The sequence below is a fragment of the Symsagittifera roscoffensis genome, chromosome 2 (genome assembly GCF_963678635.1).
Source record: "Symsagittifera roscoffensis chromosome 2, txSymRosc1.1, whole genome shotgun sequence".
NCBI classification, from domain to species: Eukaryota; Metazoa; Xenacoelomorpha; order Acoela; family Convolutidae; genus Symsagittifera; species Symsagittifera roscoffensis.
The window spans coordinates 17,528,725-17,543,069 of record NC_087063.1 but is presented as its reverse complement, the minus strand read 5'-3'; the positions used below and the strand labels follow the sequence as shown (position 1 = coordinate 17,543,069).

General features: G+C 34.0%; 1 protein-coding gene across 1 annotated transcript; it reads left to right on the top strand.

The window, feature by feature from the left end:
* The first annotated feature begins 307 nt into the window (after positions 1-307).
* On the top strand, positions 308-1,920 carry LOC134840019 (uncharacterized). Its single transcript, XM_063855646.1, has 2 exons — positions 308-523; positions 838-1,920. Exons 1-2 carry the CDS (start codon positions 373-375, stop codon positions 1,863-1,865), a joined length of 1,179 nt encoding a protein of 392 aa, XP_063711716.1. The 5' UTR covers positions 308-372; the 3' UTR covers positions 1,866-1,920.
* Positions 1,921-14,345: the final 12,425 nt, after the last annotated feature.

The window sequence follows — 14,345 nt, the reverse complement described above, 5'->3', positions numbered from 1 at the left end:
CTGACAGGTCCTTATATACTTGCAGAGCACACCAAAAAAAAAATTTTGGTCAAAATCTTAATGTGCTCAAAAAGGTCTTAGGAGCTCGGAAAATCATTTCGATTGAACAAGCTTTTCGAAAAAAAGTTTCCAAGAAAACACCACTCTTGCGCGCGTGAAAAACTCCTGTGCATGCCGCTAGTTTCGTGTTTATTTTTTATCCGCAAATTTTAGTATAGTTTTTAAATAGATAAAACTAGACAATGAGCTACAACAAAATCTATTTTTATTAGATTCGTTTCGATCATAACAAGTCAAAGCTTGATATTCTCATCTTCTTTAAGAGTTTCTGCGCTACGCTAAGATAAAACTAAATCGCACGAAAAAGTTCCAATGATTAGCTTCAGATATTGCTTTTTCTATATTAGAATGCAAAGAAGAAAATCTATTAGATTTAAAATCGGCATTGTTTTACTTATAACTTTGGGTTTTATTATTTTAACACCGCCAGAAAATATTAATTACTTCTCACGTTCAATAAATGGTAAGCGCAATACTATAGTCAAGGCAACAGGAATTTTTGACGATGAGGTGTGGGTCTGAACTAAGCAAATTTTGGTCCTACGGTCTGGTCTTAAAACCACAACTCGACCCGAGAAGACGCATTTGGTAAGTTTTAGGGTTGGTTGGAGGTGAAAAGATGACACTGCATTCATTTTAAATTTGCGATGACAGTGCTTATCGAGTCGATTAGCCCAATCATTTTTTTTCAGTCGGATACCGGAACGAGAGCTTGGGGTTCACTTTCAAATTATATTGGAAAAAATGAAAATTGATAAGTTTCATACTTTTTTTCAGGATTTCACGGAAGCAAAGTTATGCGCAATTCAAAATATTCATGTGAAGTCAAACAAAAATGCGATTTCGACGATTGCGTAATTAGGCTCCCCGAGTTCACAGCAGCCGACTCAGAAGACGACAACAAACAAGTGTTCTTCGTAGAGTCGTATAACAAGTCCAAATTCAAAGGACGCTTCGTATGCGGCATGGAAACAGCAGTACATTTCGCTAACATGCCAATTAAAGTTGTAATGAACTCGCCATTTTTAAATTTATCTCAACCACAATTGCGGAACTTGGTGAAAAATTTCAGTCCGCACAAAATTCAGTTTTACACAATAAAAGTAGACGAATTATTCGCTGACACGCCAATTGAAGGCATGTTAGAAGTCGTTAACATGTCAAATACGAACACCAAAACACACATTAGTGATATGATGAGAGCTGCGCTGCTTTACAAATACGGAGGTTTCTATCTCGATTTCGACACTTTAACTCGCTCCGATTTGACAAATATCACAAATAGCGTAGGCTTAGAAAGTCGTTACTTACCTAGTTTACAGTGTACTCTGCAATCTAGAGGCAACCATCAGGGTCAAAAATCAAAGTGGGTTAATAACGGGGCCATGCAGTTTAACAAAGGGAACCCATTTATGTGGGTTTATCTTAAGGAAATTAAAGAATTTTATCACGGCAACATGGAATGGCAAGATGTCGGACCGGTTATTATGACCACAGCGGCTAAAAAATTTCTAAACTACACCGATTTTTATCACTTGATTTGGACGTATGAGAGCTCGGAACTATCGATACTGCCATCGTTCACGTTTTTATACATGGGCAAGCATATGACGAGGTTTTACTCGTTTGACGTCAATTATGACGCTTCCTTGTGGGAGAGTATTATCAGATGTAGCAGAGTTGTCCACTTAGCGACGCCCTTCTCGAAGTATAAGCCTGTGACTGGGAACCCAAGGAGAGATATCTACTCGTACCTTGGCCCCAAACTCTGTCCCATGTCATTAAGATGTTTGCAAACTTTTTGATTGATTTGGTTGGATTTTAAAAATATTAGTTTTGATGGGATTTAAAAGTTATGTACAAGATTCTAAAAAAAAACATTAATTGTTTTCAAGAAAATGTTTACAGAATTCAACAAACAAATTGGCAAAGATTTTTTATTTACATCGCTTTTATTCGGTAAGAGCATGAATTTGACGCATTGCGTGCACACTTTATGTTGTTTTAGGTTTTGTCGATAACTCATTATAAAAAAGAGTTTTTGACATCAGTTCTCAAGAAAGAACCATATTCAAAAATGTTTTTTTTCTCCATACTCAAAAGTTTTTTGAGTTTTTATCATTTTTATACCAAATTGAGGAAAAAAACTGGTTGACAGCTTTCAAAAATCTTGATTACAACCCATCACTTACGGAAGGATAATCTAATACGCGGAAAAAGATTGTTTTTTTTTTGATGCTATAATATATATAAGGGCGCCCTTGGCGCCAATATATACTAATTTTGAGGGGAGGGGAGGGGAGCGCGCACCATAAAAACGCTTTTTTTGGCCTATTTTTCAAGAATTTGCCTGCAGCGCAGAAAATTTGACCAAAACATGGCCTTTTTAGTGCTCTGGGAGAGGTCGGAAAATCAATTTGGTTGACTTAAAAAAGAGGAAAAATTTTCGATTTTTTTTTTGAAAATCCGCCCCTCCTCAAGAAAATCCTAGATCCGCCCCTGCCTGGAAACATTGAAAGCTGAAGGCTTCATTCTTGTGATGTGCGTTCCTAAACTTTGTTTCGTTCACTTAGATAGGGTATGTTTAACAAGGAATTTTGAATGAAATCAAAGAAGTTAAAACGTTCCTTTTCATGCCCTCAAAACTTTTCTGAGTTCACTCAATTATATACCAGAGTTAATGAACAGATTGATGTCACAGTTGGAAAGCATAACTGGGATAAACACTTAATCACAAAACTAGGTGGGTTATATTTATCTGCTGAGAAAATATGTTTTTGACGCTAGATTTCCCCGTGAAGCCCGAATTGTTTTCTAGAACATTTAACTTTTATAGCAACCGTTGAGAGAATTTCCAGGTTTTGTAGAGAAAAATTTTGTTTGGTTTACTAAATAACTTTTTTTGAAAACGATGATTTTTCTCAATCGTGGCTCGTTGCTCATATTATATAACTGAAACTGCAAAATAATTTCATTGATTATCAGTTGGAATCAACAAAACAGGAAATAGGGTCAAAAGAGGAAACAAAAGTTGATTTAGGAAAAAAAAATTTTCTTAGAAAGTTATTCTGATGACTTTTTGATATAGTTCAATTTTCTGGAGAAATTCGAGTTTTTTGTTTACCTTAGTCCATCTCTGGAAAATTTTGTTGCAGGATCACAGAAAAATTAACCAATAAAAGCAAAGATTATCTTCTACATCGATACAATTCATTGGTGACATGACTTCTCAAAAAACTGGGCTCTTCAAAGCTCAAAAAAGTAGTGATGAATTCTTGTCAATTTTACGCCAGAGCTGTCTAAATTTGTAAATGACACGCCTGAAAAAGTCTAATAAGAATCTTACAGAGACAACTAATCTCCTAGTAAGAGAGAAATACACTAGTCCGCAGAAAAAGATTGCTTTAACGCTAGTATGCAATGCTTTTCTAAGTTTCTCTCTGTACAATTTTTCTTATGTACTTAGATGTTTTGGGCAAACTTAAGAATATATTTGTATACATTAAGGACTGAAGGTGTTTTTATAGTGATGTCCGCTCGTTTACATTGTGCTTTCTCCGCAGTATTAGTTGCAGAAGCGCAAAAAATTTAAGCAAAAGGCAAAGATTGTAATTGTTCCGACTTTCGATACGAAAGTAACGGAATATTTGTGCTCGGGGTGGGTTTTTTTTCTTCAGACAAATTTCGACTTTTTAACTAGCCATTTTTGACGGAATTTTTGACATCATTCAAAAGATATTGTTGTTTTGAGCTCAAATTCGAAAAGATTTTTTACCTGTGATCATTTTTCGTAAAGTTACGGGGGTTTAAAGATTGCCATTTTGGCCAATTTGGGACGATTAACGCACGATATATTTTGCGCTATTAACGCGTAAGCGGAGAGTTAATCCGTCTTAGAAATCGTTCCAAATTGGTTGAAAGAAGCTTAATTGATTTTTTACAAGGTGCGAAATTTATCCTTTTATGCTTTATATGGCGTTTTGGGGGGATGATTTTCAAAAAAATTTCAAACATTAGAAAATTTTTTTTTCATTTTTTTCTTTCATTTATTTTTTTAATGTTATTGCTGCTCCATAAACCTTAGAAGGGCAGTCGGAACATTCAGGGCTTTGCCTTGATACGAGCAGTCTTGTTTACTTTGTTATACTTTGGTTAGAGAAAGAATTCAATGTATCTAGTGTATTATTTATGGTTGCTTTACTTTTTTATCAAGAATGGACTATTTTTGACACGAAATATCAAAACTGTAAAAAAAATTTCCAAGCTCAAAAAAGATTGATCAAAACTTTTACGCGACACGCTTAAAAGGCCTATAAGAACTTCAGAGATAACTAATCTCATATTAAGGGAAGAGTGTTTTATCCGCGGAGAAACACTGTTTTTGATGCTAGATTTTGCCTGAAAAACCTGATCGATTTCAAACATTTTAATTTTACTTCATACCTCGGCAACTATTCAGCAAGTTTGCTGCAACCGTTAGAACACTTTACGGACATATTTTGTAAATAAACATTCCCTAAATCGGGTTGGCAAGTGAAGAGAAAATTTTTTTTGAGATTTTTGATTTTTCTAATAGTGGCTCGTCGCAGAGTTTGGCTCATTCTCGGAGACTGATGAATAATTTGAATAGTTTGAATCATTAAAACAAGGACAAGGCCAGTACAAAAATAAAACTGTCGAGAAAACCTCTGCCTATAAGAAGTTATTTTGAAAATTAATTTAAACAGCTTAGTAATGCACAGAAATTTAAAACTGTAACAAGACTGCTCATATCAGGGCAAAGCCCTGAATGTTCCGATAACCTTTTAAGGTCTATGGAGCAGTAATAACAAGAAAAATTTAAAAATATTAAAATAAAACAAAAATTAAAAAAAAAACGATTTTTTTGTAAAAACATTCACCCACACGCCATATTAAGTACAAGGATAAGGCCAGTACAAAAATAAAATTGTCGAGAAAACCTCTGCCTATAAGAAATTATTTTGAAAATTAAATTAAACAGCTTAGTATTGCACAGAAATTTAAAACTGTAACAAGACTGCTCGTATCAGGGTGAAGCCCTGAATGTTCCGATAGCCTTTTAAGGTCTATGGAGCAGTAATAACAAGAAAAATTTAAATATATTAAAATAAAACAAAAATCTTTAAACCCCCATAACTTTACAAAAAAGGATCACAGGTGAAATATTTTTTCAAATTTAGGCTCAGGACAACAATACTTTTTGAATGATTTGAAAAAGCCCGGTCAAAAATGGCTAGTTAAAAAGTCGAAATTTGTCTGAAGAAAAAAAACCCACCGCGAGCACAAATATTCCGTTACTTTCGTTACGAAAGTCGGAACAACAACAAGATGTCTTCAGTAATGGACTTTTGAGGAAACTAACTTACGAAACAATTTACCAAACCGAGTAAGATTCATTAAATCATTAAGTATTCCAGTTTGACTATATTTGCAAGAAAATTTTAGTTGATTAACAACTATGTAGCAAAACAATTAACTACTACGCAAAAGATAACTATCGCTTGTAACCCGTTCGGAAAAACTCCCAGTTTATGGAGAAAACTCAAAATCTTTTGAGTCTCTCACAACAAGAAAACATTGGAAGACAAAATATGACAGAAATGGGATGTTAAATTCTCACAAATGAGTGAGATTCAATTAGCCAACACAAGCGAAAAAAAAATCGAACCCTAAAAAAATACAAACCACTGCCGCCTGAATTAAAGATGAGTTTGATTGTATCAACAAAAATTTGTACTTTCAAGTTTTGATTTGTACAGGAATTTTTCTTTTACAAATATCTAAATTTTCTGTTAAAAATCCCTCGATTTCTTTCTTTGACCTTGAGTTTTTTAAATGGTGTAAGCAAATTTGTCGCAAGTAAAGTCAAAAGTTTTTTAAAGCAAAAACCAATACAGCATAAGGCGAACATATGATGTCGAAATTAGATACAAGAGACACTTCGCAGAAACATATCAACTGGTAACTTTTTTCCACTCATGTAGAGCTATAGATGTTTCAAAAAAGCATTTTCTTCGAACTTTGAAAGAAACCGCAAACTTTCCTGCAGTTTCAACTAGAAGCCATTTAAGTCGCGACTGCTTCACCGAGTAATTTTGTTCCGCTATTTTTTAGCGTAAATAAACTTTATTCCATCATAATTTTTTGAACTTCTCAAGTTATTCGTGCTCAAAAGTTCAAGTTGAAACTAATTAACATGGTCAAAATTTTAAGTGGATCATAATTTGAGATAAAGCTAGGGAAACAACTGGTTGGACAATTTAGAAAAAAAAAACAGTTTTGATACTATTTATCAGCCGAAAAAGTCCAAGTTAAGAAAATCAAATTTAAGATGAAAATCAAATTCGGTTATGTAGTCATTTTTCCTACAGAATCGTCATCTGAAGAAGATACTTTGTACAAAACCACGTTTGCGTCCTTGTAAAAAATTTAAACTTTTAATTTATCAGACACATAATGCGTTGAAAAAATCGAATCACCGAAATTTGTTCGACGTGTAAGTTTTTCTGTATAACTACACTAGTTAAAAATTATAATTCGACGTAAGTTCACTGTAGGTTTCAAAATACAGTCAAAAGTACTAGATTCAACGAAGTTTTCCATGGTTTGCCATGCATGCTTCTAACACGCCATCATTGACGAAAAATCTAGTCGATAAGTTAGCCTTGAATCAGTGTTTTTGACAGCGTTATAGTAAGCTGCAAAAACTCGGACGATTGAAGAGCAGACAAAAAAAGCTTCGATGAAGAAAAATTCTGTTTGTTGATCCAAAAACAATGTATAAAAATGTTCTAATTTTAAGTTTCAACGTCCACTCAAGCTGATTACTCAAGCATAAACTTCACAACAAAAAATTTATGAAAACATATGTTTTTGATCTGTTAATTCATATTATTTTTGCTGCCTGGTTAAACTTATTGTACGACGTAAGTCAAGTGTATGTTTCAAAAGACAGTCAAAAATACTAGATTTAACGAAGTTTTCAATGGTTTGTCATGCATGCTTCTAATACGCCATCAATGACAAAAAATTTTGTCGATAAGTTAGCATTGAATCAGTATTTGTGAAGCGGTATAGCAAGCTGAAAAAAAAACTTGGGTAGGCGATTGTAGAGCAGACCAAAAAGGCTTCCTTAGAGATAAATTCTGTTTGTTGAGCCGAAAACAATGTATAAAATTTCTGTAACTCTAAATTTCTACGTCCGAATGAGCCACTTACCCACGCATAAACTTCACATCAAAAAAATGTATGAAAACAAAGGTTTTCGATCTGTTTATTCATATTATTATTGTTGTCGATTTAAAGAAACCCATTCCATTTAAACTAATTCGAAAATAAAATTTACAATGCGCAATAGATGGGGTCTATTTTACAAAATCGTTTCATCTTTTCCTGAAAAGTAACGCGAAATTGCGGACGGGGACATATCAGCTAACTTAAACTTGAGGCATTTGGGCCAAAAGTATGAAAAAACTCAGCCGAGAACATTTCATCAAATTTAAGATTCGAATAGAATTTGATAACAATATCAAACGGTGACATTGGACTGTAGCAAGTGCTTGCTCCTCTGCCATCACACTTGCACGAGTGGTATTGGGCATGCTATCGGTTTTTGTACCGGGTTTTATCAGTAGTCTAATTTGTTTCATGTCTTGAATTAAACTGACTGAAATGTGTCAATTTTAAATTGGCTGAATGTCTGGTCTGGCGTATTTTGGCTGAAATGTTTAAAAAGTTTTTCCGAAACTTCTCTCTGAAAAGTCTGAATAAGATTTGAGACACAATCAAAACTACAGAGAAAAGATAATTTCTCTTAACTTTTTTCTTAATCCTCAAATAGAGTTGCCTGCATTTATCAACAAATACTAAAAACTGCTTTAAAAAACAGATTGCGGAGCTCATAATCACAAAAGCGTAATTGGGGAGGCTCTTGAACATCGGTTTGGCAATCTCAAACAAAATATCAGATGTTTTAAGCTTCAAAAATCTAAAACTTTTGTCCGAGGAACCCTTAAGTCACGTGATTTTAACAATCATAATTGCGGGAAAATCTCTCTCATATTTTATATTATACCAATTGGTCCTGTTTCTTGGGTATTGCCAAAAAAAGAGTTGTAAGCTTAACTTATCACAGGTCATCTTCGTTAGCATCAGCATTTAGGCTTTTTCTTATCTTATTTAATGGTTGCTAAATTGAAAGTAAATGCATACCATAAAAAACTGGCTCGCAGTGGGGAAGACAGGGCCTACAGACCAATTGGTATCTTAGCCTAACTCTAATTTTGTTGACACAGAGCCACAAACCTCCGACTGACGGAGCAAGGAAAATCTTTTAGTAGTCCCTTTTTCAACATCAGACAGTTATTCTCCCGCAGTCTGGTCTTTATGTCCGGTTTTCGATCCAGCCACATTCCTTCGTCCTGCTGTGGTAACTCTTTAAAAGTGGTAATACTCCCATAATACAGATTTTTACCATCTTTTAGGACCCCTGGTTGCCCGGCGTGATCGATAATTGCGTTCACTTTAACTACTGCGTAAGCTATCCACACTTTTGGGTACTGCTTCGTAAGAGGGAATAACGCCTTCAAGTCATCCACTGATCGTGGTTCGGCTAACTGAGCGGATTTGGAGTGGCAGTATGAGTCGGCCTTGAAAATACTCTGGAACTTGAAGTCGTCTCCCGATATGTGGTAACATCTAAGGCGTAACTCAACCAGAGATGCTTTGCCTCGCCAGTTTCCGATTCAATTTTTTTATGAATTTTTTTTCTCTATATACACCATCGTATTATGAGCTGTTTATCTACATAAGGATTTTGGCGGTAGGGAATAGATATCGCATAACTCTGAGCCCCGTAAAAGGCTGACCAAATTGATTAACCGAGCTCTATTTGTTCCTTTATAAAGATTGCACAACTCAGACTCCTTTAAAAGAGACCAAACAATCCATTATCAGTAAATGCTTGGCCATGTTTTCTTTAGATTAGCGGCGGCCTCCCAGCACAAGAAATCCCTTATTTTTCTGACACCGAAGAAGACTTCGGTAGAACTTTAGAGTTAAGGGTCAGATATTGGGATCGGAAAAACAACAAAAAAAGACCTCAAAAAAGACCCCCAACAACAAAAACACACCCCAACTCCGCCCTTGATTGGTTGGTTTGAGACACTTAGCATAGTGATAAGGCGTTCTCAATGAAATCTTCAGATCGTGTATTCGATCCCATGCCATAGCAATGATAGTGTGTGAGGACGGTTTCTCACTTGACCTCTAGCTTCAGATCTATTGCAGCCGAAATTGGTCAGGCAGTGGTTGTGGTGCCACGTGAAAGTTCTAGGCGCAAAAAAACGGCCTTGAGTCGCAAAAAAGAGCTTCGCTCAACAAAATAACACACAGGAATGTGGGGAGATAATACAAATCGACTATCCTCGACAGGACTGTTAAGGCCTACTGATAGCTCCTCTGCGATTCGCAAGGAACCACTTTAATTTGTTTTTTGAATTATTGATTGCAAAAAATGACTTGAACTAGTTGGCGAAGGTTTGTTTTCATATCTGGTCAAGTTTAGCCGCACTTGTTTTTGAAGCGAGTGAATCCATCGTTACACGCTATACCCGGTTGCAAATGAGCAGGTGTAATATTCTGGGCAAAGAATAAAAAAGTTGTCAAATCTGACATGTTCATATTTGTTAACTCCATGCCTGCCATAACTCGTAAACCTCTAAATTATAATTGTCAAAATGAATAAATTTTCTTTCGAGAAGTTAAAATAATTAAATGCACTATCTGTTTAAAATATAATATAATGTTAAACTATATTTATTAGTTCGAACTTGAAGTTTAATATAAACTGATTTATCAAACATAAGTGCATCAGCTATGGCTGAAAATTTTCCCGTTATATGTTCAAAATTGAGCTTCTGAGAGTTTGCCCTGTTTTTACAGACAGTTAAGCGTGTGCTTAATGAGACCAAAATATATATGAGCTTTTTAAAATCCGAATCTAAAATATCATTCTAAAACTTCTCAAATGGTTTAAAAGACGTTTTAGCTTTATGGATTAACTTTGAGACTTAAAAACATGGTAGCTGTTTTAAATGTGAAAAATCCATATGATGCGCAAAGGGTTGGATCAAAGATTTTCCCAAAGGGGAGATTTCCAAACAAAACATCCAAAATCCACACTTCGAAAACCACTTCAAAATCACCAACTACATCACAGTTTAGTGTTTTAGCACCGACCATTGAAATTGGGGAGGAAATTTTTATTCGGGTGCGTTTTAGTTTTTTGTTTTCCACGCAAAACCAGGTACTTCAAAAATTTTCTCAGTGTTGAGAAAAACCTGTTTACAAATTTTGAATTTTGATGTATTTTCGAGCGAGCAGGCTGGTACTTTTCGAGCGAGCAGGTGTATTTTTTGTCATCCAAATCGGTTACCAAAAAAATCTTTGGATTGAGAGGAGTGATATATCATATTGAAGCTCTTTTATTCTTGATTCCACTGACAGTTTAAAAAATAGCCATAAATTGTTCCAGTGTCGAGAAAACTTTTGAAAATTTTGAGTTTCACTGTTTTGAAAATTTTGAGTTCCATTTCAGTTTCGAGCGAGTAAAGCGAGCGGTCAGGCTCATCTAGAAGGATAAATTGCAAAACTTTTGTTTTGTTTCAGTTTAATTTTTTTCAAAGAGTTTTTACCGCCGTTTATTGAATAAAAAACTGCAAGAACTTCAAGAACACAAAAAAGATTCTAATTAAAAATTTGTTGAGTTTCTTAATTTTTTTCTTTTTCTTGTCATTTTTATTGAAACAAACTGTTGCTCAATTTGCTTATGTTACTGTGAATATCGAAGTTTTCTAAGTTTTAATTTTTCATCTGATCATATATTATCACATCACGCTTAAAAAACTACATTAATTAAAAAAAACTTCTTATGTATTTTATTAACAATTTGGTCGGAAAATGCTGGGCTACTTACACTCAACCGTTAACCCTTGTTTACTATTGCATTTGATTGAAAATAGTGGGAAACATCTTTGTCCGACCTGGTTTTGTTACTGTTGAACACGAATGTGAAGTAGAGGTCCACTTACACAATCAAATAAGAAAACAAAAAAATTTTAAAAAAAAAGGTTGCAAACAGTGCGAAAAACAGAAAAGTACAGATGCGCATGTACACAGCAAATGCTTAAAAACGGCAAAAATTTGACTATTCCTATACAACTAACACAAAAGGTTCCAACCACAGCAAAATAAAAAAGAATAAAGTATATTTAAAAACAGCTTTATTATTCTTTTCAAAGTTCAAATTTGTTGAAATTTTTGTGAGCGAAAGCAAAAGAGTGACCAAATTAGGTTTTAAAAATTTATCAGTGAGTTCTCATAAAAAGTTAATTTTTTTTCGATTTTTCTAACTTTTCTTTCCAGGAAAGCGCTAGCTAAAAAAGATCATTAACCACCACAATTTCATAGCCTAGCTGCATACGTTGGTTTTTTTTGCCTATACATGAATATAAACTTTTTCACCAGCTTTGCTCAATTGTTAGAACTCTTGGAAATTTTCCTTGTCGATTGAATCACGCGAAGAACCATCTGTTTTTCCACCGTAACTCCATCTGTTTTTCATGGTACTTGCTTGCGCGTGAAAAAAAAATAAATAAAAAAAACCTGCAACACACTTGAGCTAAAATTTCTCTTTTTTTGGTGATCAGAACAACAATTAGCTAATTTTTAATATATTTGTCTAATAGTAGTTAATTTAGAAATGACATTCGCCGCACCTAATATTTGAGGCAGCTATTTTTGCGTGAAAAGATATACATAATTTTTTTGCACAAAAGTTTCTGATAGCTTTTTAGAAAATTTTTGCCGCGCAAGCGCTAAATGAAGCCTTTAAAACCAGTTTTTTTTAAAGTAAAATCATGTTTTGTTAGCCTAAATAAACAGGTTTTATAATAACAAGGTTACCAAATTGCCTTTACTTTCTCGAAATTAGACTAAACCTCGAAATTTTCAAAGCGGCTTTTCTCGACACCGGGGCAAATTTTCAAATTTTGTTTGGCTTTAAAAATTGTTTGACTCACGGCTAAAAGGGATTTAATATGATTATCAATCGACCCTACCCGATAATTTTTTTGGTGCCTGATTTCGCGTAAGAAAACAAAAAAAAATAAAAATGACCTGAATGCCAACTTCCGTCCTATTTTCAATGATCAAAACAATAAAAAGATACAAACACTGCGCACTCAGTAAAAAAACTTCTGACGGCAATTTTTTCGAAAAAAACTACTTGCTGCTATGTAAGTGGCAATGAACGTTCTGTTCACAAAAATCGTTGATGTCATTTTTGATTCAAGTAGCTTAAAAAGATCTCCTAGCAAGCAAGTTTTCCTGCGGCTGTTTAGCTGTTTGATGAAAATTTTAAAGTCTTGATTTGGGTTTGATCTGTAACAATCTGCGGCAATTCGCAGCCACATGCAAGCACACCGGCAAAAAAATATTCATAGAGATCAACAAAGTGTAAGAATAAGCCGGAAATGACAGCAAGTCCCTTTCTATAGCGGCCAAGTCATAACTTCACCGCTTGACCACTCACCCTTTATAACTATTACTTTTGCATAATTTATAATACCAAATACCAAATTAAACTAAGTGCATTTATTTTAAAAAAGCGTAAGACATGCATGTTTTTAAATAATTTCATAGAATGTCGGTCTGAAGACGGATACTGAAAGAGAACACAAAAATATGACAAAAGTTTAGACTTAGCAAAATGTTTCAAAAATTATTTTTTGAAAAACGTTGCTAAGCCGAAACGTTTGTTATATTTTTGTGGTCTCTTTCAGTATCTTGGTCTTCAGACCAACATTCTTTGAAATTATTGAACAGCATGTATGCATTACGCTTTTTAAGATGCACTGGTTTTTAAATTGCGTTTTCTCTGTTTTTTTTTCATCTCTTTTCAGAAACTGCTCGTCGTATGGGATTTAAAGTAGTTTGTGCCTCATTCTGCTGTATTTTTAATTAATAAAAAATGCGAATCATAAAACTTTCATCTATGAAAAGTTCTAATTTCACATTTCCCAACTATTAAAAAATCTTGTCGTACAATTTTTATATATATAAAAAGGATAGCTGGTTACTGTGCAAGTAGCACAGAATGTTCCTACCACAGTCTTAATAAAAAACAAAAAAAAATTTTCTACAAATTGGCGTCGTTTTTTTTCTGCATGTTGTAATCAAAAAATCTGAACGAAAAAATATAAATTAAGCATATTTGAGTCATAAAAAACTGGTTCAATTTTTTTCGCTTTTTAAATTTTTAAGTTTTTGATTCCCAAAATTGAGCAAAAAAACTCCAAAAAATACTTTTACTTGAAAAAAAAAGTTTTCACAGCTGAAATTAAGCTTAAATACGCTATTGTAAGCACATACGGTAATCTATTAGCTCGAAATTAGACCAAAAATCAAAAACTTCAAACAGGTTTTTTCTCGGCATTGTACAAAAAATCTTCAAAATTTTTAAACGTCGTTCGAGTCATGGCTGAACGGGCTTTAAAATGATATATCACTCAACCAACGCAGTCTGATGATTATTTGTAGTACCTGATTTTGCGTGGAAAACAAAAAGCAAAAAAACTAAAACAAATCCGAATACAAAGTTCCTCCCCATTTTCAATGGTCGGAACAAAAATACTGTAGAAAAATACTAATCATAGACCTTTAATGCATTTTTCTGTATTTATGGATTGTATGAAAAGTGTATGATTGGCATTTTTCTATATATGAAAATTGTATGAGTAGCATTTTGGTCAACCCGGGTCGTTGAACTTACTTTAGTGTGATACAGCATGGTAAACCCAAGAAGAGGCTGTAGCTTGATTGTGTTTGGGAGAAAAACTACAAAAAGAAAGCAAATTATAACAGAAAACTGACAACAATTTGCCGGAAAATGAAAAAACTAAGTTTTTAGAAGCAATTGAAACGTCTAATCAAAGTTTTGTCAAGCAGTTGCAATTAAGTTATTTATTGAAGCTTGACTTAGCTGAAGCAGACTTACAAGAGATTGCCTTGCAAGCGATAGCGCATGTGCCATATTCATCCGGCAATCTATTCCTAAGCGAGCGTCGTTACACGACTTAGAATCCGACAAATTTTGTGTCGATCAGAACTTATTACTGATGTTTTGGCTGCTACATCAGATACATTTTTACAAAAAAGTCAATTGCTGAGAAATGCCTCAAAGTTCATATAATGGTCCAAAAAAG

Excerpts from the sequence above, each read along its gene's own strand:
- LOC134840019 (XM_063855646.1), top strand. The coding sequence starts at position 373 with ATGATTAGCTTCAGATATTGCTTTTTCTATATTAGAATGCAAAGAAGA. Across the intron at positions 524-837 it reads CTTCTCACGTTCAATAAATG|GATTTCACGGAAGCAAAGTT; the intron begins GTAAGCGCAATA and ends ACTTTTTTTCAG.